This window comes from Oncorhynchus kisutch, unplaced genomic scaffold (genome assembly GCF_002021735.2).
Source record: "Oncorhynchus kisutch isolate 150728-3 unplaced genomic scaffold, Okis_V2 scaffold1090, whole genome shotgun sequence".
NCBI lineage: Eukaryota > Metazoa > Chordata > Actinopteri > Salmoniformes > Salmonidae > Oncorhynchus > Oncorhynchus kisutch.
In genome coordinates, this window is record NW_022263035.1 from 46961 (window position 1) to 73548 (window position 26588).

The 26588-nt window shown below is 42.5% G+C and overlaps 1 protein-coding gene and 1 long non-coding RNA gene across 2 annotated transcripts; both read left to right on the top strand.

The window, feature by feature from the left end:
• Positions 1-15751: 15751 nt before the first annotated feature.
• Positions 15752-17609, top strand: LOC116364476 (uncharacterized). Its single transcript, XR_004208010.1, has 3 exons — positions 15752-15868; positions 17276-17318; positions 17494-17609. It is a non-coding gene; the product is annotated as an uncharacterized LOC116364476 (long non-coding RNA).
• Positions 17610-17635: 26 nt separating this feature from the next.
• On the top strand, positions 17636-25024 carry LOC116364475 (uncharacterized). The gene is made up of 10 exons (XM_031817600.1): positions 17636-17643; positions 17819-18719; positions 18855-18942; positions 19755-20317; positions 20461-20575; positions 20892-21403; positions 21545-21671; positions 21982-22526; positions 22668-22794; positions 24546-25024. The coding sequence occupies exons 1-10, from the start codon at positions 17636-17638 to the stop codon at positions 25022-25024; spliced, it is 3465 nt and encodes a 1154-aa protein (XP_031673460.1).
• The last annotated feature ends 1564 nt before the right edge of the window (positions 25025-26588 follow it).

Consider the following 26588-nt stretch of genomic DNA (forward strand, 5'->3'; position numbering starts at 1 on the left):
TTAAATAATAACTGTCTTAAATATTTCATATTTTTGCTTTCAGCCTGTGGACCTGAACCTGGCAATCGCCGACAAATTTGTTCCTAACCCTGTCAAGGTGTTGGAGTTGCTTCAACCCCTGTCACTGCCAGACATCAAAAAGCCCTTGACCACTATCCATGACAAAGTGCTGGACAACACAACAACAACCCTGGTTGATGCCCCAGTTAAGGTGGACAACATCACATCACCCCTGGTTGATGCCCCAGTTAAGGTGGACAACATCACAACACCCCTGGTTGATGCCCCAGTTAAGGTGGACAACATCACAACACCCCTGGTTGATGCCCCAGTTAAGGTGGACAACACCACAACACCCCTGGTTGATGCCCCAGTTAAGGTGGACAACATCACAACACCCCTGGTTGATGCCCCAGTTAAGGTGGACAACATCAGAACACCCCTGGTTGATGCCCCAGTTAAGGTGGACAACACCACAACACCCCTGGTTGATGCCCCAGTTAAGGTGGACAACATCACAACACCCCTGGTTGATGCCCCAGTTAAGGTGGACAACATCACAACACCCCTGGTTGATGCCCCAGTTAAGGTGGACAACATCACAACACCCCTGGTTGATGCCCCAGTTAAGGTGGACAACATCACAACACCCCTGGTTGATGCCCCAGTTAAGGTGGACAACATCACAACACCCCTGGTTGATGCCCCAGTTAAGGTGGACAACATCACAACACCCCTGGTTGATGCCCCAGTTAAGGTGGACAACATCACAACACCCCTGGTTGATGCCCCAGTTAAGGTGGACAACATCACAACACCCCCGGCCACTAATCCAGTCCACCTTAAGGTTACGGATGAACCAGTTGAATTCCAGTCAGGTGAGTTACATTAACACTTTGACAGGTTATCATTTCCCTCTGTAATATAAGGTATTAGCTATTGTTTTATTTTAACATGACAGTTTTGTAACTAACTAATTTAAGCTGTTGTGATTGATATTCTCCTTCTCATTTCCAGAAGATGTTGTGGTCATTAAACCAAAGAAAAGCAGAGTCATGAGATTCTTCAGTCGCCTCTTCTGCTGCATATACGAAGATGATTTGATGGTGTGAACCTGACCAGCTTTTCAGAGGATGACATCAGCTCACACACAAACACACGGGCGCGCACACACACGTATACTCATGCATGCACGCACACACACACACACACACACACACACACACACACACACACACACACACACACACACACACACACACACACACACACACACACACACACACACACACACCACAGTTGTTGTTTAACATGAGTTTAGCATGTTTAATATTTCTCTATAATTTTTCCTCATTAAATATTTTATTATGTGTTAATTCAATGACCTTTTTACTATTTACTGAAGAAATCGATTTGTATTGTTATTTTTTTGTAACTATTTACAGTTTCAATTCACATTTCATCACAAACTTACAGTTTTTTACAATTGCTCGAACCCATTTCTCAATACTTAGGTAACTTTTTCAAAATTCTTCACACAATGAGCATAACAGCAGTCTATGTGGGCTAAACTATGGATAATTTTTCATTGCTTTGGCACAAAATGCATTCAATGACTACATCTTTCAATTTTCATAAACTCTTTTCTCACTCAGACACAACCACCACCAAAACTCTATGTACCTACAGGCCAATTTGCACATGTTTACATACTCTTTTCAAAACTGTTCAACTTAAATTCAAAACCTAAAATTACACAAAACTGAATAAGACATACATTTGCTACATTTCTACAGTAATAGCGAAATATTTTCCAAATCTAAAAAATGAAATACTATCAAAACAATTAGACCAACCACAGCTGATTCCCATTGTAGATGAACACCTACACAGGTGTTAGTCTTTCAATTTCATTACCATCTATACAAAAGGGGACATTTTAGGAATAATGCTGTACTGTAATGTAAACATGGACCCAGCCAGAGATAGAGAAGTGGCTGACAGAGGAAGAAGAGTGGCTGGGAGAGGGAGAGGAGTACATATGAGTGGTGGAAGAAGACCGAGAGGAAGATCAAGAGCTGTAGTCTCAGATGAGATTAGGTCTACTATAATTGATCATGTAATATATTATGATCTATCAATGAGAGAGGCTGGTCTGTGTATTGAGCAAAGCCTCCAAACCTACTTGTGTATAATTGTTTTTGTGTTTCTGATTAGGACCCAACGGTTACCTCCTACAGGCGGGAGAGGTAGGATTTTCACTGCTGTGCAGGAAACTGCTATCGTTGATATGGTCATCAGAAACAATGGCAAAAAACTCACAGAGATTCGGGACAGAGTGTTGGCAGACAATGTAAGCATGACAACTATTTCTAGAGTCCTGAAACAACATCAAGTCAGGATGAAGCAGTTGTGCACTGTCCCCTTTGAGAGGAACTCTGAATGAGTCAAGCATCTCAGGAACCAATAAGTCCAGGTAAGATGACTATAAAATATAGAACTGGTTTTGAACAAAACCAAACAGGGCAGAGGCACACAATGGCATGTTTTAAGGTATAATGTAAATTACCGTAATAGCCTAACTCTTATGTTGTCTTGTGGATTTATTGTAGAGAGTCATGGAGATTGAAGCCAGAAGAACACCCCACATATTCATCTTTGTGGATGAGGCTGGTTTCAACTTGGCCAAAACACGGTGGCGAGGAAGGAATGTGATTGGGAAAAGAGCCTCAGTAGATATCCCGGTCCAAAGGGTTGCCAATATCACAATGTGTGCAGCAATATCCTCTGATGGATGGCTGTTACACAAACCTCTAATTGGGACATACAACACCGAGCGTCTCATTTCATTCCTGGATGACCTCTATGGAAGGGTTGTGCCAGGTGAGGAGAGGGTCACAGTGGGTCAATGTTTGTAATTGTATGGGACAATGTGGCGTTTCACCACTCCTGCAGTCACAGAATGGTTTGCAGCCCATCCCAGGATGATCTTCTTTTTCCTCCTTCCTTACTCTCCGTTCCTCAACCTCATTGAGGAATTATTTTCCTTATGGAGGTGGAAGGTTTATGACCACATGATCAATTGTCCCTCCTGGACGCAATGAAGGCTGGATTCCTGGACATATCTGCAGAAGATTGCCAGGGATGGACCAGGCATGAAAAAAGATGATTTCCTAGGTGTATTGCCCAAGATGACATAAGATGTGACGTGGATGAGAACCTGTGGCCAAATGCACATGACAGGGTTTACTAGCATTGCTACTGTATCTGTATCGGTAGATGGTGTATATACAAATTCTTGTATTTTGGAATCACATGAGACATGTATGTAGTGTTTTGGTAGTTTTAGGGCATGTTGAACGTGAAATTAACTGCTGTGCCAAGCTGAAAGTTAGTTATGCTCACTGTGTGAAGAGTTTTGAAAAAATGACCTAAGTATTGAGAAATGGGTCCTAGCGATTGTAAAAAACTGTAAATGACATTATTTATGGGTCAACATGTATTGAACATCTGTTAGCCTGAGTTTCCTAGTGTAATAACTGTATTTGTACCGTTTTCCAGCAGATGGAAGTCTTGTCTAATATCTCATGTATGTTACAGTAATTCTGATGACCTTGTGTCTTGGTATATATGTTCTTAGTCATTATCATGTACTATAAAAAAATACTACATTGAATATATATATATATATACATTTATAACAAGCATGACCACAGTACAGCATTGACAAGCATGACCACAGTACAAAGAGCAATGGTCTTTATGTATATGCTATTAAACTAGTAAATCAAATCAAATGAAAATCAAATCAAATTATTTTGTCACATACACATGGTTAGCAGATGTTAATGCGAGTGTAGCAAAATGCTTGTGCTTCTAGTTCCGACAATGCAGTAATAACCAATGAGTTATTATTATCATTCTTAGTCTATGTCGGCTAAGTGTTAAATACAGATTATCGAGATTAGAGGCAGAAGCAAGCGGTAACTCAATCAATATACTTTTAGTTGAGCATGAATGTACAGTAAGGCCTGTATAAGATAAAACCATATTAAAAGGCTTGAACGAAAAGGTCAACTTTACAGTACATTGAAGCCATTTTGTTGAAGCAGTAGAGGTGACAGTGACGTGTTAGCCACAGTAGCGCTCCCTCTCCAGGGGGTTAAGTGCTCTGAATTACGGAATCTGGACAAGAGACTCACAGTCCCATCATGCATCTCTTTCAGAGAACCATCAAACCCTCATCCGTGCTTCTACACCTGCATTGCTTGCTGTTTGGGGTTTTAGGCTGGGTTTCTGTACAGCACTTTGAGATATCAGCTGATGTACGAAGGGCTATATAAATACATTTGATTTGATTTGATTTGAGTAATCTAACCTAAGAATACCAAAACTACTACCTTATACACACAAGTGTAAAGGGATAAAGAATATGTACATAAAGATATATGAATGAGTGATGGTACAGAACGGCATAGGCAAGATGCAGTAGATGGTATAGAGTACAGTATATACATATGAGATGAGTAATGTAGGGTATGTAAACAAAGTGGCATAGTTTAAAGTGGCTAGTGATACATGTATTACATAAAGATGCAGGAGATGATATAGAGTACAATATATACATGTACATATGAGATGTGTAATGTAGGGTATGTAAACATTTGTCACGGTGCTGACTTTTGCCCAATGCCTGCAGCAAAAGCCTCTACCCCGTCCTCTGGCTAGGCAGAGTACTTTGGGACTTTAGTTACTTCGGTGTAACAAGGGCCTTGCCGTGCGGCCCTACCAACCCTTCTTTTTATTCGTAATGGCCCTTCGCGAGAGTTGGGTTTGTTCCTTCGTTCACGTTGTCACTCCCTTATTGTCCGGTCTAGTATGAGGCCTTGGATAGATATACTCCTATTTAAATATTATTAAGCGTTAGGGATTCCTCCTATATTTCCTTACCCTCAAGTTATCTTTACCTATGTATATATCAATACCTAATAACAACTCCTAGTAGTTATTATGCTCGTCAGCTAGTAGTCACTCGGAAACTAGTATTGGTATATGTTTTGACTTTCTTAAAAATATATTATTGTCCACACAATGAAATATTCTTTAGTGCAATCACTTTAACCTATAACCAGGGTCACTTTCTGTTCAGTGAGAGTGTCAAAGGCGTTTGCTCTCCAGATCGTTAATCTGGTCTAGTTGTCAAAGTTTCAAGCTTTTATTAAGTCACTCTGTTTTTGTCTTATACACATCATTACAATTCAATGGTTATACAGTTTCTCAATACAACAATAATGCTCAATCAATCCCTAATGCTTTAAGCTATGCCAGATAATATTGCAAAACTTTAAATGCGTTAACACTTCTAACGATATTGACTAAGTAGCAAAAATAGTTCAATTACCTTAAATGCTCAGCCCCTTGGTCACTTCCCCGTAATCGGTATTCTCGCAGCTACGATGCTAGATTCCGAATTCTAATATCTTAATACACTTACAACTCTGTGTATGGACTCAATATATTGTAACTGGTATTTTGCTGTTTCCTTGTATTGCCAATCACATCTGTACCTGATGTCTCACTGAGTGACCGCCACTTTGTCTGTATTCAAGAGGTGTTTAGACCTCTGTTTTTCGTAGACTCAGTCTCGGGGTCACCAAGTTCAACCAAGTATATTCAGATAGTGATCCAATAAGTACATAGACAAAATAAGCCAATGTTCTAATATTGTTCTAGTCCAACAAAAAGAGTATAGTGCAATAGTAAATTTACCTGTGATGATCCTCCATATGAAGTCTGTCTCACATGTTTAACGAGGATCATACTGTCTTATGATCTCTGTTCTCTTTATATATCTTTTTAAAGGGGAAGTTCCCACTGGGGCTGTAGACCTACGTAATCTTAGGCCTGTGTGTTAAACGGAAGCTTCCTATTATTACCCTTTAAGGTCATGCACTACTGACTCTCACATTGTTACATTGCTGCTTCCGTGTTACTGTTGGCTGATTCTACTCAATCATACCAGCTGGTTGTTTCTACCACTGGAGGTGGCGTAGGAGGTATGTCAAGCGTCAGCTGGGAGAAGTCTATGATAGGTATCTCCTCTGCTTCCGCCCGTTGTCCAGTTTCTGCAGGTGCGGTCCATGGTTCCATGAGGTCCCGTGAATGTCCTGTGTTGTGGTCCCCATTGCTTGATGGAGTGGGCAGATTCTTTTCATCTCTTGTCACACATTATATTAAGTAGCATTGTTTAAAGTGGCTAGCGATATGTTTAAAGTGGCTAGTGATACATGTATTACATAAAGATGCAGTAGAAGATATAGAGTACAATATATACATGTACATATGAGATGAGTAATGTAGGGTATGTAAACATTATATTAAGTAGCATTGTTTAAAGTGGCTAATGATATGTTTAAAGTGGCTAGTGATATGTTTAAAGTGGCTAGTGATATACGACTACTTCCGGCGCTGACAGAGATGGCCGCCTTGCTTCGCCTTGCTTCGCGTTCCTCGGAAACTATGCAGTTTTTGTATTTTTACGTGTTATTTCTTACATTGGTACCCCAGGTAATCTTAGGTTTCATTACATACAGTCGGGAAGAACTACTGAATATAAGAGCAACGTCAACTCACCATCAGTACGACCAGGAATATGACTTTCCCGAAGCAGATCCTGTGTTCTGCCTTTCACCCAGGACAACGGAATGGATCCCAGCCTGCGACCCAAAACAAAGACGTCATAAAAGAGGGAAACGAAGCGGTCTTCTGGTCATGGCTCACTCGAGAGACTCTAACGGAATCGGTGCAGCCAGCTAGTTTCTTCACGCATCGCGCCGACAGAAACAAACATCTTTCTGGTAAGAAGAGGGGCGGGGGCATATGCCTTATGGTTAACGAGACGTGGTGTGGTCACAACAACATACAGGAACTCAAGTCCTTCTGTTCACCTGATTTAGAATTCCTCACAATCAAATGTCGACCGCATTATCTACCAAGGGAATTCTCTTCGATTATAATCACAGCCGTATATATTCCCCCCCAAGCAGACACATCGATGGCCCTGAACGAACTTTATTTGACAAACTGGAAACCACATATCCTGAGGCTGCATTCATTGTAGCTGGGGATTTTAACAAAGCTAATCTGAAAACAAGACTCCTTAAATTGTATCAGCATATCGATTGCGCAACCAGGGCTGGTAAAACCTTGGATCATTGCTATTCTAACTTCCGCGACACATATAAGGCCCTCCCCCGCCCTCCTTTCGGAAAAGCTGACCACGACTCCATTTTGTTGCTCCCTGCCTACAGACAGAAGCTAAATCAAGAAGCTCCCGCGCTCAGGTCTGTTCAACGCTGGTCCGACCAATCTGATTCCACTCTCCAAGACTGTTTCCATCACGTGGACTGGGATATGTACCGCACTGCGTCCAACAACAACATTGAAGAATGCGCTGATTCGGTGAGCGAGTTCATTAGAAAGTGCATTGAAGATGTCGTTCCCATAGCAACGATTAAAACATTCCCAAACCAGAAACCGTGGATTGATGGCAGTCAGAAGGATAGGGCCATATCCAATAATCTCTCTTTCTTTGATTGCAAAATCTCTATGGGTAATAAACAGGGGTCCCTGTTGGACTAGATAGATTAGGGAAACCAAAGAAAGCTTTACAGTTTACTTTGCAGCAGGGATCTGGTTCATTTCACTTCCAGATGATTATGATGGCCTTGCCTCTCCCAACATGATGGGTGGGGGCTGTGGTGAGACTGGGAGCAAGACCATGGGAAGAACTAGTAGGAAAACGTTGAGACACAACGACTACAGCACCGTGCAGTACATCCGTCGAGAGTGTTGCTGTGCTGTATTTAAACTCCAGTCAGATTCCCACACCTTTCAACAACACAACACCCCCCGAGACCCACGCAGGCGCGGATCTACAGCTTCCGCCAATGCCCTCCATCCAGGTTTCCCACTTCTACTCTTTGACACACACACAGACACACAGACACACAGACACACACACACAGACACACACACACACACACACACACACACACACACACACACACACACACACACACAGACACACACACACACACAGACACACAGACACACACACACACACACACACACACACACACACACACACACACACACACACACACACTGCCTGGCTTGCACTGAGGTGGGTTTCAAGCTTACAATGCACTCCTGTTGATGTCCTGTTGATGTCTCCTGAAGCAGCTCAGCTGAGAAAATGGAGAAATTCCTTTGATATGTTTATACTTTGAAGGGGATATAATGAACGAAAATGTATCTTGTGTCACTTGATTCCAATAAACAGATTTGATCCATAGTCGAAAAACTGCTAAAGTGTAAATAAATGTAGATTGTATTTAACTTAAACGCTAACCATTGCCATTGTCATTGATGTTTGATAATAAATACATGTTTGTATATTTAATTATGCAGGAGTCAATCAAATCAAACAAATCATTTTGCTGACAATTATTCCTATGTTGATGTTTTCGTTATTTGATAATCGACATCATGCATTTTTGCTTTAGCTTTTACGAGTGAGGAACGAGAGCGCAGCGCATCACCTGTCACACACAGTGTGTGACAATTATCGAACCTGTAGCCTACAGTATTACGCAACAATACGCACACTCCATAACAGAATGTTCACAATCAATTTCTATGGAGATGGAATGTTTGATTTCTCCAGAATGTCAGAATGTTAGCTAAAAACATTAGTTTGCGCCAACCCAAGCACAAACACCTTTGCGAATTAGCTACGATTACTCATCTTTATTTTGAGTTATTGTCAAAAGTCCATCTATCATTTCCTCAAATAATCATGGATTTTAGCGATAAAATCCCGCGTGCCCTTTCTACATCTGCTCAGGTAAATCCTATGATATATCTTATTTGAGTTTGAATCGTTCAATTATGTCCTTGTAGAAAGTCCTGGTATGTTTTTCTGTTCTCAAGATGTTCAGTCCGAGTGCTGAATACCGTCAGACTGTAGAGCGGTGCTGGGACAAGAACTACTACAATGAGCAGGTAAAATTAAATCATCTTCATTTCAGAAAACACTTACACCATATCGAAAGTGTATGTTACAGTGGAGTAAATGTGAATGTTGTAGTGAGTGAACGTTATTTATGATAAGACTTACATGGAGAAAATCGAACCATTCTGAAATTAAAATGGATGGCCCTCCCTTCAGCAAACTATATTTGACCTAAAACCCTACTTTAAAATATAGTGACCCTCCCATATACCCAAAATATTAACTAAAACTAAGTGGATAACAGATAACATGTCTACCGTTTACCCTAACTTCTTGGACAGACAAGAGCTTTAGATATGACGTTTATAAATTGTTAATCATCCTGTAAGCATTAATTGGCAACATGGGAATTTGATAGCACACAGGGCTGTGGGCCAGAAGGTTAGGGTAACATAAGGACTAAATGTATGTCTAATTTACACATCTCAATCTGGCTTTCTGGGATCACTATATTTTTTAATTGCAGCCGCAGTGTTTTAAAACGGCCTATCACTCTAATATCGTTGCTTTAAATCAGAGCACGCACAAGCATTCTCTCTCCATCCATTCCATTCAAATTGCATCCTGTTTCAGATATTTACAGTATATACTGTATATAAAGCCTGTATATACAGTACCACTCAAAAATGTGGACACACCTACTCATTCCAGGGTTTTTCTTTATTTTTACTATTTTCTACATTGTATAATAACAGTGAAGACATCACAACTATGAAATAACACATATGGGATCATCTAGTAACCAAACAATTATTAAACAAATCAAAATATATTTTTTATTTGAGATTCTTCAAAGTAGGGACCCTTTGCCTTGATGACAGCTGTGCACACTCTTGGCATTCTCTCAACCAGATTTTCCAACAGTCTTGAAAGAGTTCCCACATATGCTGAGCACTTGTTGGCTGCTTTTCCTTCACTCTGCGGTCCAACTCATCCCAAACCAACTCAATTGGGTTGAGGTCGGGGGATTGTGAAGGCCAGGTCATCTGATGCAGCACTCCATCACTCTCCTTGGTCAAATTGCCCTTACACAGCCTGGAGGTGTGTTTTGGGTCATTGTCCTGTTAAAAAACAAATGATAGTCCCACTAAGCGCAAACCAGATGGTATCACTGTAAAATGCTGTGGTAGCCATGCGGGTTAAGTGTGCCCTGAATTCTAAATAAATTACAGACAATGTCACCTGATTGGCTCAAACACATTAAGAAGGAAAGAAATTCCACAAATGCACTTTTAACAAGGCACACCTGTTAATTGAAATGCATTCCAGGTGACTACCTCAGGAAGCTGGTTGAGAGAATGCCAAGAGTGTGCCAAGCTGTCATCAAGGCAAAAAGGGTGGCTACTTTAAAAAATCTCAAATATAAAATATGTTTTGATTTGTTTAACACCTTTTTGGTTACTACATGATTCCATACAGAGGTGGAAAAAGTATTCAAATGTCATACTTGAGTACAAGGAAAAGATACCTTAATATAAAATTGAAAGTAACCCAGTAAAATACTACTTGAGTAAAAGTCTAAAAGTATCAGATTTTAAATATACTTAAGTACAGTTGTGGAAAAAGCATTCAATTGTCATACTTGAGTAAAAGTACAAAGTAAAAGTAAATGCTATACATCAAATTCCTTATATTTGGCAAACCAGACTCCTTTTTTATTAAGTTTTTAACAGCCATGGGCACACTCCAACACTCAGACATCATTTAGAAAGGAAGCATTTATGTTCAGTGAGTTCACCAGATCAGAGGCAGTAGGAATGACCAGGGACATTGTCTTGATAAGTGTGTGAATTGGACATTTTTCCTGTAGTGGTAAGCATTCCAATTGTAACTAGAACTTTTGGGTGTCAGGGAAAATGGATGGAGTAAAACGTACATCATTTTCTCTAGGAATGTAGTGAAGTAAAAGTAGTACAGATTCCTCTAAAAACTACTTAAAGTATTTTAACTGAAGTACTTTTCACCACTGATTCCATGAGTTTTGATGTCTTCACTATTATTCTAGAGAAAATAGTAAATAATAAAGGAAACAACTGGAATGAGTAGGTGTGTCCAAACTTGTGACTGGTACTGTAGGCTACTTAACAGCTTCTACCCACAAACCATAAGACTCCTGAACAGCAAATCAAGTGGCTACCCGGACTATTTGCATTGTGTGCCCCCCCCCCCCCCCCCCCCCCCCATTTTTACACTGCCGCTACTCTCACTGCTGCTACTCGTTTATTATCCATGCATAGTCACTTTACCTCTACCTACACGTACATATTACCTCAATTACCTCAACTAACACACATTGACTCTGTAGCCCCGCACATAGACTCTATACCGGTACCCCCTGTATATAGCCTGATACTGTTATTTTATTGTTGCTCCTTAGTTATTTGATATTTTCCTGTTTTAATCTATTTATTTTTTACTTCAGTTAATTTGAGTAATTACTTTTTGAACACTTTTTCATAAAACTGCATTGTTTGTAAGTAAACATTTCACTGTAAGGTCTACTACACCTGTTGTATTCGGTGAATGTGACAAATAACATTTGATTTGATGTTTGATTGGAAGAGCTTTGCACACCTGGACTGTGCAATATTTGCCCATTATTATTACTGTTTTAATTCATAAAGGTCTGTCTAGGAGGTGATGGGGATCATGGATAGAAAGCAATTTTCAAGTCTTGCCATAGATTTTCAAACAGATTTAAGTCAAAACTGTAACCTGGCCACTCGGGGACATTCACTGTCTTCTTGGTAAGCAACTCCAGTGTATATTTGGCCCTGTGTTTTAGGTTATTGTCCTGCTGAAAGGTGAATTCATCTCCCAGTGTCTGGTGCAAAGCAGGTTTTCCTCTAGGATTTTGCCTGTGCTTAGCTCCGTCCCATTTCTTTCTATCCTGATAAACTCCCGTCTTTGTCGATGTCAAGCCTACCCATATCATGATGCAGCCACCACGATGCTTGAAAATAAGGAGGCAGTTACTTCGTGATGTGAAGTGTTGGATTTGCACCAAACATGGGCTGCATTTAGGTCAAATAGGATGACATAATTATTAACTTGATTGTGCTTAAAGAGATATTCAATGTCTAATTGTTATTGTTACCCATCTACCAAGCACTGCCCTTCTTTACGAGGCTTTTGAAAACCTCCCTTGTCTTTGTAGTTGAATCTGTGCTTGAAATTCTATACTTGACTGAGGGACCTTACAGATGTTGTATGTACAGGGGACAGAAGAAAGGGTAGTCATTAAAAATCATGTCATCCCCTTCAGACCTTGGGACTATAAGTTTCTATATGTATAAAGCATAGACCTGAGATATTGAGCATCAGAGTGTTTGTTACGCCCCTGAAAACAGGGGAGAAATAATCACGAGAGTGATACGGTGTTGTATTCTCAATTTAACGTTTAGTTGAATCAATTTCACAAAAGTAACACATTACAAAACAACAGAAAAACCATTATACAAATAACACAGCAAAATATCTTATTAACAACGTACATGTTCATTCACAATCGACATAAAATGGCAGCTACTCTCAGTACGATGCTATTCTTCACTTCAACCGAGCAGGGCTAATATTACTCTCTTCAAACTTAACTCTAACTTCCTCAAAACGTTACTAAGACACACCTTAAACACTCTTGACATGTTAGTGAGTTATAACATTTAAATTACTATTTTTATCATCAATAAAGTACCTGAAAACAGGGGAGAAATAATCACGAGAGTGATACGGTGTTGTATTCTCAATTTAACGTTTAGTTGAATGAGAAAAAGACCGCGATTTTCCCCAGGAATATGGGTGGAGACCAGAGCAATCGATCTCCGGCTCATAGATTAAGAGCATTTCGTAGATCACAGATTAACACTTTTAGGCACTACAAAATCAAGTAATCAATATAACATTTACACATTACTCTCACAATTCGTACCCTTTGACAGATTTGAACTTTAACACAATTATATGAATGTTATCAATCTTTATCAACTGATACTGAATGCATCTTTTTAACCTTAGATGTTTTAAGATCCTCACATACTATGAACTTACTAATACTTTTTAATGTATAACAGGCTATGACTATTTCCTTTAACCTGTCACATGTTCACATCGCAGATCTCAGAACTGTTTTGTAGTTCATTCTTCTTTCATAACCCTCATCTTAAAGGTACCTAAAATGCTGAGTATCAAAATCCTAAGCCATTTGTATTCAGTATTCAGACGCTTTACTCAGTACTTTGTTGAAGCACCTTTGGCGGAGATTACAGCCTTGAGTCTTCTTGGCTTTTACGCTACAAGCTTGGCACACTTGTATCTGGGGAATTTCTCCCATTCTTCTCTGCAGATCCTCTCAAGCTCTGTCAGGTTGTATATAAGCGTCGCCGCAGAGCTATTTTCAGGTCTCTCTAGAGATGTTCGGTCAGGTTCAAGTCCGGGCTCTGCCTGGGCCAGTCAAGAATATTCAGAGACTTGTCCCATAGCCACTCCTGCGTTGTCTTGGCTGTGTGCTTTGGGTGGTTGTCCTGTTGGAAGGTGAACCTTCGCCCCAGTCTGAGGTCCTGAGCGCTCTGGAGCAGGTTTTCATCAAGGATCACTCTGTACTTTGCTCCATTCATCTTTCCCTCAATCCTGACTAGTCTCCCAGCCCCTGACGCTGAAAAACATCCCCACAGCATGATGCTGCCACCACCATGCATCAGGAATGGTGACAGGTTTCCTCCAGATGTGACGCTTGGCATTCAGGCCGAAGAGTTCTTTCTTGGTTTCATCAGACCAGAGAATCTTGATTCTCATGATCAGAGAAAGTTTTGGAAAAATCCAAGCGGGCTGTCATGTGCCTTTTACTGAGGAGTGGCTTCCATCTAGCCACTACCATAAAGGCCTGATTGGTGGAGTGCTGCAGAGATGGTTGTCCTTCTGGAAGGTTCTCCCATCTCCACAGAGGAACTCTGGAGTTCCTTCATATTGACCATCGGGTTCTTGGTCACCTCCCTGATCAAGGCCCTTCTCCCCCTATTGCTCAGTTTGGCTGGGTGGCCAGCTCTAGAAATAGTCTTGGTAGTTCCAAACTTCTTCCATTTAAGAATGATGGAGGCCACTGTCTTCTTGGGGACCTTCAATGCTCAACACAATCCTGTCTCAAAGCTCTACGGACAATTCCTTACACCTCATGACTTGTTTTTTGCTCTGACATGAACTGTCAACTGTGGGACCTTATATAGACAGGTACAGTATGTACCTTTCCAAATCATGTACAATAATTTGAATTTATAACAGATGGACTCATCTCAAGGATGATCAATGGAAACAGGATGCACCTGAGCTCAATTTTGACTCTCATATTAAAGGGTCTGAATACTTATGTAAAAAAAGGTATTACTGTTTTTAACCTTTAATACATTTGCAAACTTGTCTGAAAACCTGTTTCTGCTTTGTCATTATGGGGTATCGTGTGTAGATTGATGAGGAAAATATGTAATTTAATCCATTTTAGAATAAGGCTGTAATGTAGCAACATTTGAAAAAGGTCAAGGGGTCTAAATACTTTCCAAATGCCCTGTATATCACCTTACAGACAATTATGTTTTACTTACAACTCAGTATTGTGTAATTGGATTGAAGACAGAACCTCATATCACCAAGTTAAAAGATGTTTGCTCAGACAGAACTTTCAGATTATACATTTTTATTTCAATGGAAATGGAGTTCAAGAAAAATCGGACATATCTCACATGAAAAGGACCACCTAAAGGGAATCTCTATGTGAATAACTCATTTTTGATACCCACTGTACATCATTGTACATCATTTACACACACACACACACACACACACACACACACACACACACACACACACACACACACACACACACACACACACACACACACACACACACACACACACACACACACACACACACACACACACACACACACACACACACACACACACAGAGAGAGAGAAGTCAGCTCAGACAGATCCAGCTCAGTGAGGTCCAGCTCATGAGCTCCATCAACAACAGCACATTTCTTTTTCAAAAGGAAAATGTATGCGTTTTTTAAACTAATGTCAGTGCATCGAGTTGTTCTCCTAAACAAACCGCTTAAAATTTAAACTTACTGATTCCTGTATCAAATTACCTTGAAAAGGAAAGATGCACATGTATTTTACCAGGTAAGTTGACTGAGAACACATTCTCATTTACAGCAATGACCTGGGGAATAGTTACAGGGGAGAGGAAGGGGATGAATGTGCCAATTGGAAGCTGGGGATGATTAGGTGGCCATGATGGTATGAGGGCCAGATTTGGAATTTAGTCATGACACTGGAGTTCATACCCCTACTCTTACAATAAGTGTCAAGGGATCTCTAGTGAACAGTCACCCGTTTAACGCCCCATGTGAAAGCCGGCACCCTACACAGGGTAATGTCCCCAATCACTGCACTGGGGAATTGGAAAGAGGCCCTTCTACTGGCCCTCCAACACCACTTCCAGCAGCATCTGGTCTCCCATCCAGGACCAACCCTGCTTAGTTTCAGATTGAAGCCAGCAGTGGGATGCATGGTGGTATGCTGCTGGCACATCCCTAGTACAAACCCCGCCCACCTGTCAATTCAGACCGGCTAAAGCAAACTCGAGGTTGTCTTTTTGACAACATGATTTGTCTTGCAGAAGAAGCTGATGAAGCAGTTTTTGGTGCTCCAGAGTCAAGGCCTCCAGAGTCATGTCCCTCACCACACCACCGTGGAGGACATGAGCAACTGGCTTGTTAAGAACAAGTCCCTGGAGCGGTGAGTACAGCTACTTGTACTATGTACCATATAATTAGGAATCAGAATACTAGAATGAACATGAACCTTCATATGACAGTATAAAAAGTCAGCCATTTTGGTAAGGGAGTTGGTAAGCCAGTGGTCAGCCAGTGCTATGATAAAATATTGTGTAAAACAATGAATTTGAAGATTATCTGCACAGTATGTTTGTTAGCAACAGTGACGACCCGTCATTCAGGGCAGGTGGGGTAGAATTGTATCATTCCGAACTTTATCCGCAACGTTATATTACATTTTGTTGCGACTTGAGGGATACCTCTCCGTCCATTCTAGCGGCAAGCTACACAGAGGATGGAACAGCTAACGTCAGCTAGGTGGCTAACGTTAGCTAGGCTAGGGGTTAGAGGTTATGGTTAGGGGAAGGGGTATATTACATGCTAAGTAGTTGCAAAGTTGCTAATTAGCTAAAATGATGAAGTTGTCCATGTTGTGATTCGAACACGCAACCTTTGGGTCTTCCCCGACCAACCTCCCTCATTTTGTTTTTGGCTTAAAAACCCTAATTTCTTATGTACAACGTAAAATATTATCATTGGAGCGGCAGGGTTAGCCTAGTGGTTAGAGAGTTGAGCTGACAAGGTACAAATCTCTCGTTCTAACCCTGAACAAGCAATTAACCTTGGCCGTCATTGAAAATAAGATTTTGTTCTTAACTGACTTGCCTAGTTAAATAAAGATAAATATCATACTCATGTGACTGTCACAGATTTAAATTTACTATGTTGTGTCTAGTATTTAAGGCCAGGCTGCTGTACTGCAGTTCACTCCATTTCTTATTTATTTTCCTCCCATTCTGTAACTTTGAGGGTTTATGACAGAGCCCCTCTAATTTTATAGGACCTCAATGCCATGTTTTTTCTTCTTTACCTAAACATACAAACACCATCAGATAGAGTTCATAGCAATCAGTGCACACATTTGATGAAATATAACAGAACACATGATCTGGAATGACATTCACTCTCACGGGATGGGTTGCCAAAAATAACTAACTGAAAGCCACACTCCCAATAAGCCACAAATATGGCTGCATTGAGGTATATATAGTGGCACCATGCCACTACCTATTTCATTTGTTCATTTAGAAAACAAGACAGCTCATAATTCAGTGCCATTATCAGTCAACATATCTATATTGTAGCTTCGGTTAGCTTTAAAAATGCAACATTTTCTCTCAGCCTCATGGCAAAATGTGTACAATAGCAGGAAGTTTCTGGCCCACCCAAATGTCTGCAGGCCCACCCATCAACAAATGTCTGGCTACGCCACTGAATCACTGTCATAGGCTCAATGGGAAATCAATGTGAAAGTAGAGGAAGAATAAAAAAGGCAGGAATGTTCAGTTGCTCTGTATTTGATTTTAAGGTTCAGAAAGGAAGCAGAGGAAGGGAATGACATAAGTCACCTGGTAAGAGATTAGAAATATCTCTACAGTATAAGTTAAGTGGAGATAATATACAGTTAGTGAGTTATCCTTTCTAATAAACAATGTCCTTATTTAGCATTGGCTCATGGTACATTGATATCAATATTTCCCCCTCACTGCTATGGGCATTAATGGCACCCCCTGTTTCCTGTGACAGACCTGGGAGGTGAACACTCAACTCAGAATGAGGGACGTTGAACATGAGGCTTTTACTGAGTTGGCCACCGACCTTAGTCAGGCCATTAACTCACTTGACTTTACTGCTGATCTCTCCTACCTGTGAGTCACATTCACTCTTTATGTTACAGTTATTTGGTCTATGTATTATTCTATCCATCTACTGATGCTAAATGAAATGACGAGTGCAGGGACCGATATCAATCAAACTTCATTTACTGTATGTAGCACATTTCTTACAGAGGATGCGTTTCAAAGTGCATTAAAGTGTTTCCTCTTCTCTCTATCTGGCTTGTATATTTTAGAAACCCTGAGGTCTGCGATGAAGTTGTAAAAGCTCTAAAGAGCATTTCCCAGAGCCTGGCCTTCCAGCCGTACTCCGAGCTGTGCTGTCCCTCTAAGGTGGTGGTGGACATCGTGTCCAGGCTGCTCCAGGCCCTCTGGTCCTGCCAGATGGAAAGCCCCTGTGACCGGTCCTCCATGGCCCTGAGTGACATGAGTGTCACCATAGTGCTGGCAGTAGTGGAGAACCTCTCTAGAGTTCTGAAGGCTCCCCCTGTCGCTCAAGTCTACTACTCCCGTTCCACTGGTGTCAGGATGGTCCACTCACTCAACCGTAAGATCCAGGGCCTAAACAGCCCTGAGGACCTTAGGAGAGCTCTTTTCTCCCAAAGTTCCACCTTGATCAGCACCATCATTGAAGCTGTGAGCACCAAAGTCCAGAGGCTGTTTGAAGCTCCTGCTGACTACATTCCATTAAGCTCTATCCGCAGCTGGCTATCAGAGCCCAAGGCGAGCGAGGTTCGTCCAAAGTGCCCTGACCAGCTGGTAATCTCCTCTGAGCTCCTGAGGAACATCATTGGTATGATAGTTTATGTAGTCTTCGAAGGCCACCTAGAGGAAGACATCAACCTTCATTACTGGCCCCTCATAAACGACATAATCCACCAGCTGTCACTGTGTGGGGTCAAAGTCACAAAGAAAGGGGGCAAGGCCAACTGGCACATTGGCTGGTACCAGATCCTTGAGATGGTGACAAACATCCATACTCATCTTCACCACTATACTGGCACAGAGCTGGTACTAAAGTTTGCAACATCTGCCAGGGCCACCATGCTAACGAGGCACATGGTTCACCATGTGGTCGAGGAGCTGGTAAAGCTGAAGGACGTGGATGAAGGGACACCAGCTTCAGGGAGCAGTGAGGTGAGCAATAATTACAAGTGTTTATCTTTATGAAAGTCCACTCATACAAATCATTTTTGTTGTTGTTGTTGGTAAAAAAGAAGATTTGCAATGTCGCAAATATTACATTAAATATGATGTCCTTGTTGCTTTCAGTCTGTCACAGCACCCCTAATCACTAACCCCATCAAAGTGGACAACATCACAACAACCATGACCACGACTCCAGTTGACCTCCAGTCAGGTGAGTTAAATTGACACGGATCACTTTGACAGGTGTCCATGTCTTACTGTAATATAACTTATTAGCTAATGTTTTGAAACTAGACAGTTTCGCAATAAGTTGTGTTCGTATGAGATAGATTTTCTCCTTCTAATTTCAAGGGAATGTTGGGGTAAAACACTCAGCACCCTGTATTCCACCTGCAGGCTTTGCCACTGCATCCTGCATCCCACCACCGGGCTTTGCCCCAATATCCTGCACCCTACCACCAGTCTTTGCCCCGGCATTTTGCCCACTCCCAGCAGGCTTTTCCCCGGCATCATGTCCCCCACCACCAGGCTTTGCCCCTCTATCCTGCCCCCCACCACCAGGATTTTCCCAGGCATCATGCCCCCCAACACCAGGCCTTGCCCCTCTATCATGCCCCCCACCACCAGGGTTTGCCCATCTATCCTGCCCCCGACCACCAGGCTTTGCCCTTCTATCCTACCAGCCACCACCAGGCTTTGCCCTTGCATCCTGCACCCTACCACCAGTCTTTGCCCCGGCATCATGCCCACTCCCAGCAGGCTTTTCCCCGGCATCATGTCCCCCACCACCAGGCTTTGCCCCTCTATCATGCCCCCCACCACTAGGCTTTGCCTCTCTATCATGCCCCCCACCACCATTCTTTGCCCCTCTATCATGCCCCCCACCACCAGGCTTTGCCCTTCTATCCTTCCCCCCACCACCAGGCTTTGCCCCTCTATCCTGCCCCCCACCACCAGGATTTTCCCAGGCATCATGCCCCCCAACACCAGGCCTTGCCCCTCTATCATGCCCCCCACCACCAGGGTTTGCCCATCTATCCTGCCCCGCACCACCAGGCTTTGCCCAGGCATCCTGCCAGCCACCACCCGGCGTTGCCCTTGCATCCTGCCCCCCACCACCAGGCTTTGCCCCGGCAAAGTGCCCCCCACCACCAGGCTTTGCCCAGGCATTGCTCCCCCCACCACCAGGCTTTGCCCAGGCATCCTGCCCCCCACAATCAGGCTTTATCCCGGCGTCATGCCCCCCACCACCAGGTTTTCCCCCAGCATCTTGCCCCCCACCACTCACTATCGCAGATCATATCTGCACTCTAATTCAGAGCATCACTGCCAGATCCAACAACATCGTCAACAAGGAGCTGGAGAAGTGTATCAACTCTTATAGTAAGAGCATCTGGGCTGACACTTTCTACTGCGAGTACATGAAGATGTACCCATCACCCCAGGGGATTGAAGCCTTCTCATTTGATGAGGAGAGATTTTTAGTGGTGGCCGACATAATCGGCAGAATATTGCTGAACAACCTCCAGCTAGAGATGCTCCTCTCAGTGGAAGACTTCAATGTGGATGAAGTAGGGAGCAGTGGGGTAAGCAACGATCACAAGTGTTTATCCTTATGAAAGTCCACTCATTCAATTTTCTCTGATAAAAATACAAATAAATGTTGGTAAAGAGGAGATATGAAATGTAACAAATGTTCTGTTAAATATTGTGTCCTTGTTGCTTTCAGTCTGTGGACATGATCCGGGCAATCCCAGAGCCCCCTAACCCTGATAAAGTGGTAGACATCACAACACCCCTGACCAACCTTGAGGTTTTGGATGAAACACTTGTCCTTCAGTCAGGTGAGTCACTTTGACAGGTGATCATTTTCACTGTAATGTTACTTACTGGCTCAAGTTTTATAACTAGACAGTTTGGTAATTAAGTTAAAGACGTCCTCCTGAGATTGTTGAACTTTTCCTGTTGAAAAGCGATATCCCAAGTATAAATCCAGTAAAGTACACACACTAAAGCAGTGGTCACCAACCGGCCAATCGCAATCGACTGGTCGATCTCCAAGGCATTCCTAGTCAATCACCAAACATGTATGTAAACAACCCAACAATAAAGCCTGAGTTTTTATTTAAGACTGATCTTCACTTTGTTCGCCACCAACAGGCTTTACCACGGCACACTGCACCCCACCACCAGGCTTTTCCCCAGCACCCTGCATTCCACCCCCAGGCTTTGCCCTGGCAACCTGCACCTCGTCGCCAAGCTTGGCCGCTAATGCCATGCAGGGCTTTGGCACCAAAGTCATCCTGAAACAAATGGTCCTGCTATTCTTGGAGAGGCTCCCTCCTGCGTCAGAGGACCTTGAGTCAGAGTTCCTGACTATCACTGATCGTATCTGCATGCTGTTTCAAAGCATCACTGCCAGATTCCACAACATTGTTAATGAGGAGCTGGAGAAGTGTACCGACTCTGACAGTAAGCAGTACTGGGCTTACACCTTCTACTGGGAGTACATGAAGAGGTACCCATCATCCCAGTGCCTGGGGATTGAAGCCTTCACATGTGATGAGGAGAGATGTTTAGTGGTGGCCAAAATGTTTGCAAAAAAGATGTGCCCCAAGATGCTCCCCTCAGCAGCAGACTTCGACAAGGCTGAAGATTCAGGCAGCAATGGAGTAAGTGATGATTTCAAGTGTTTATCCTTATGAATGTCCACTCATTCAATTTTCTCTGATAACAATACAAATAATTTGGGAAAAAGGAGATATGAAATGCAGCAAATGTTCTGTTACATATTGTGTCCTTGTTGCTTTCAGTCTGTGGACTTGAACCTGGCAATCCTAGAGACCCCTAACCCTGTCAAAGTGGTAGACATCACAACACCCCTGACCACTAATCCAGTCAACCTTGAGGTTTTGGATGAAACACTTGTCCTTCAGTCAGGTGAGTTACACTGTCACAATCACTTTGACAGGTGATCATTTTCACTGTAATGTAACTTATTGGCTAAAGTTTTATAACTAGACAGTTTGGTAATTCAGGTAAAGACGTCCTCCAGAGATTGTTGAACTTTTCCTGTTGAAAAGCGATATCCCAAGTATAAATCCAGTAAAGTACACACACTAAAGCAGTGGTCACCAACCGGCCAATCGCAATCGACTGGTCGATCTCCAAGGCATTCCTAGTCAATCACTAAACATGTATGTAAAAAACCCAACAATAGACTGATCTTCACTTTGTCCGCCACCAACAGGCGTTGCCACGGCACACTGCACCCCACCACCAGGCTTTACCCCGGCACACTGCACCCCACCAACAGAATTTTCCCTAGCACCCTGCATTCCACCCCCAGGCTTTGCCCTGGCAACCTGCACCTCGTCGCCAAGCATTGCCGCTAATGCCATGCAGGGTTTTGGCACGATAGTCATCCTGAAACAAATGGTCCTGTTTTTCTTGGAGAGGCTCCCTCCTGCATCAGAGGACCTTGAGTCAGAGTTCCTGACTATCACTGATCGTATCTGCACGCTGTTTCAAAGCATCACTGACAGATTCCGCAACATCGTTAATGAGGAGCTGGAGAAGTGTACCGACTCTGACAGTAAGAAGTACTGGGCTTACACCTTCTACTGGGAGTACATGAAGAGGTACCCATCATCCCAGTGCCTGGGGATTGAAGCCTTCACATGTGATGAGGAGAGATGTTTAGTGGTGGCCAAAATGTTTGCAAAGAAGATGTGCCCCAAGATGCTCCCCTCAGCAGCAGACTTCGACATGGCTTTAGATTCAGGCAGCAATGGAGTAAGTGATGATTTCAAGTGTTTATCCTTATGAATGTCCACTCATTCAATTTTCTCTGATAACAATACAAATAATTTGGGAAAAAGGAGATATGAAATGTAGGAAATGTTCTGTTAAATATTGTGTCCTTGTTGCTTTCAGTCTGTGGACTTGAACCTGGCAATCCTAGAGACCCCTAACCCTGTCAAAGTGGTAGACATCACAACACCCCTGACCACTAATCCAGTCAACCTTGAGGTTTTGGATGAAACACTTGTCCTTCAGTCAGGTGAGTTACACTGTCACAATCACTTTGACAGGTGATCATTTTCACTGTAATGTTACTTACTGGCTCAAGTTTTATAACTAGACAGTTTGGTAATTAAGTGAAAGACGTCCTCCAGAGATTGTTGAACTTTTCCTGTTGAAAAGCGATATCCCAAGTATAAATCCAGTAAAGTACACACACTAAAGCAGTGGTCACCAACCGGCCAATCGCAATCGACTGGTCGATCACCAAAGCATTTCTAGTCAATCACCAAACATGTATGTAAAAAATAAATAAATAAAGCCATACGTTCCTATTTTTTGTATTACTTTCACGCTGTTGAGGGTAGGTGCACTTGATTCAGCAGCACTAGCACCAGGAAGGCATAGTGTTCCCATTTTGAACCATTTCATGTGTCTGAAGGTAGAACTCCGCCTACCCTGCAGGTGCAGAGAGCAAATCAACTGCACCTAATGTATAGGCCTACCGCTGGCCAATCAGATAGCCTGCACATTTTCCTTGAGCCATAGACTGTAAAAATGAAGTATTGAACGCACAGCAAATTTCATATTGTGACACTTCAAAACCTTGAAATCCACGACAAGAGAGAGACTCAACGAATACAGCATGGAGCTGTTCTTTTAATGAGTATGTTTAAGTTGTTATTCAGCATTGTCAACACTTTGTTCAACACTTAAAGCCATAAAATGCGAGTTGTCCTTATTTCCACTCACGCTACAACCAGCACTGCAAGCTGTAATGAATGAGAATGGCAAAGTGTTCCAATAAGCTTGTGTTATTATTAGCGACTTGGCTTCTGTTTTTATATTGAGGGATATCTCACTCGTCATGGGAGTAACAACATGAATTGGTGCTTGAGGTGGAAATGCAGTTGGCCTTGAGTTTCACCCTCAGCTGGAGTGCAGAGGAGTCGGTTGAGAGGCAGCCTCACTGCTTCTCTCTCCCCTCAGACTGACCATCAGATGCAGGCCATCAGTCCTGTAAAAAAAATTCAAGTGAATTATTATGCTCACTCAGCTGTGCCTCCCAAATAATACAACACATTATCTAATTACCAGTGTTATCATATATCAAAAAATATATATATATATTATTTAAACACACGGTCTGAAAAGATCAACATTGGCAGGCCAATCCAAGTGTTGCCAATATGCAGTGATAATGTATTGGGCCAAAATCCTACTGAACAAACCTCATTGCTACAGAACAGGTTTGAAATAGTTCATGTTGCATAGGTTAACTTTTTTTAAAGTCATGTTTAAAAAAAATCTGAGCACTAGATCTGGACTTGCATTTTGACTCAGAAAGTGATCTTGACTCAGAAAGTGATTTTGACTCAGTTTTTAACAAAATACAGTTTCTTAGAGACAACTGCCAACTTCAAGGGGCAGGCTAATCAAGGTGTTGGTCTGATGGTGATCCGTGATGTCATCGGTCTCCCCCATTTCTCGAGGAACAATAAAGAAGCAATATAGAACAAAAGATAAACGGCCCAAACCCCACACTTGTGCAATGTCATGACATACCTAGACCACTTGTTGAGAGGTGACTTTTGTTAAGTACATCAGGTGTTAACGCAGGTGAAAAGGGCACTAGAGTGCCACTTCCAGTTTTTTTGTAAGACTGATCTTAATTTTGTCCGCCACCAACAGGCAATGCCCCGGCACCCTGCATTCCATCTCCAGGTTGTTCCCCAGCACCCTGCATTCCACCCCCAGGCTTTTCCCCAGCACCCTGCATTCCACCCTCAGGCTTTGCCCTGACATCCTGCACAGCATTGCCAAGCTTCGCCACTAATGCCAAGCCAGGCTTTGGCACGAAAATCATCCTGAAACCAATGGTCCTGCTATTCTTGGAGAAGCACCCTCCTGCATCAGACGACCTTGAGTCAGAGTTCCTCACTATCGACGATCGTATCTGCACGCTGTTTCAAAGCATCACTGCCAGATTCCGCAACATCGTTAATGAGGAGCTGGAGAAGTGTACCGACTCTGACAGTAAGAAGTACTGGGCTTACACCTTCTACTGGGAGTACATGAAGAGGTACCCATCATCCCAGTGCCTGGGGAGTGAAGCCTTCACATGTGATGAGGAGAGATGTTTAGTGGTGGCAAACATGTTTGCAAAGAAATTGTACCCCAAGATGTTCCTCTCAGCAGCAGACGTCAACGAGGCTGAAGATTCAGGGAGCAATAGAGTAAGCGATGGTTTTAAGTGTTTATCTTATTAAAGTCCACTCATTCAATTGTCTCAGATCCAAAAATGTATTGTTGTCAATATTGGTCAAATGTTTAAAAAAAATAGTACATCTGCAATGTTGCAAATGTTATGTTAAATAATAACTGTCTTAAATATTTCATATTTTTGCTTTCAGCCTGTGGACCTGAACCTGGCAATCGCCGACAAATTTGTCCCTAACCCTGTCAAGGTGTTGGAGTTGCTTCAACCCCTGTCACTGCCAGACATCAAAAAGCCCTTGACCACTATCCATGACAAAGTGCTGGACAACACAACAACAACCCTGGTTGATGCCCCAGTTAAGGTGGACAACATCACAACACCCCTGGTTGATGCCCCAGTTAAGGTGGACAACATCACAACACCCTTGGTTGATGCCCCAGTTAAGGTGGACAACATCACAACAACCCTGGTTGATGCCCCAGTTAAGGTGGACAACATCACATCACCCCTGGTTGATGCCCCAGTTAAGGTGGACAACATCACAACACCCCTGGTTGATGCCCCAGTTAAGGTGGACAACACCACAACACCCCTGGTTGATGCCCCAGTTAAGGTGGACAACATCACAACACCCCTGGTTGATGCCCCAGTTAAGGTGGACAACATCACAACACCCCTGGTTGATGCCCCAGTTAAGGTGGACAACATCACAACACCAGTGGTTGATGCCCCAGTTAAGGTGGACAACATCACAACACCCCTGGTTGATGCTCCAGTTAAGGTGGACAACATCACAACACCCCTGGTTGATGCCCCAGTTAAGGTGGACAACATCACAACACCCCTGGTTGATGCCCCAGTTAAGGTGGACAACATCACAACACCCCTGGTTGATGCCCCAGTTAAGGTGGACAACATCACAACACCCCCGGCCACTAATCCAGTCCACCTTAAGGTTACGGATGAACCAGTTGAATTCCAGTCAGGTGAGTTACATTAACACTTTGACAGGTTTTCATTTCCCTCTGTAATATAAGGTATTAGCTATTGTTTTATTTTAACATGACAGTTTTGTAACTAACTAATTTAAGCTGTTGTGATTGATATTCTCCTTCTCATTTCCAGAAGATGTTGTGGTCATTAAACCAAAGAAAAGCAGAGTCATGAGATTCTTCAGTCGCCTCTTCTGCTGCATATACGAAGATGATTTGATGGTGTGAACCTGACCAGCTTTTCAGAGGATGACATCAGCTCACACACAAACACACGGGCGCGCACACACACGTATACTCATGCATGCATGCACGCACACACACACACACACACACACACACACACACACACACACACACACACACACACACACACACACACACACACACACACACACACACACACACACACACACACACCACAGTTGTTGTTTAACATGAGTTTAGCATGTTTAATATTTCTCTATAATTTTTCCTCATTAAATATTTTATTATGTTTTAATTCAATGACTTTTTACTATTTACTGAAGAAATCGATTTGTATTGTTATTTTTTTGTAACTATTTACAGTTTCAATTCACATTTCATCACAAACTTACAGTTTTTTACAATTGCTCGAAC

Coding starts and splice junctions, on each gene's coding strand:
- LOC116364475 (XM_031817600.1), top strand. Junction 20,318..20,460: donor ATGAAGTAGGGAGCAGTGGG/GTAAGCAACGAT, acceptor TGTTGCTTTCAG/TCTGTGGACATGATCCGGGC. Junction 22,795..24,545: donor AACACTTGTCCTTCAGTCAG/GTGAGTTACACT, acceptor TTCCACCCTCAG/GCTTTGCCCTGACATCCTGC.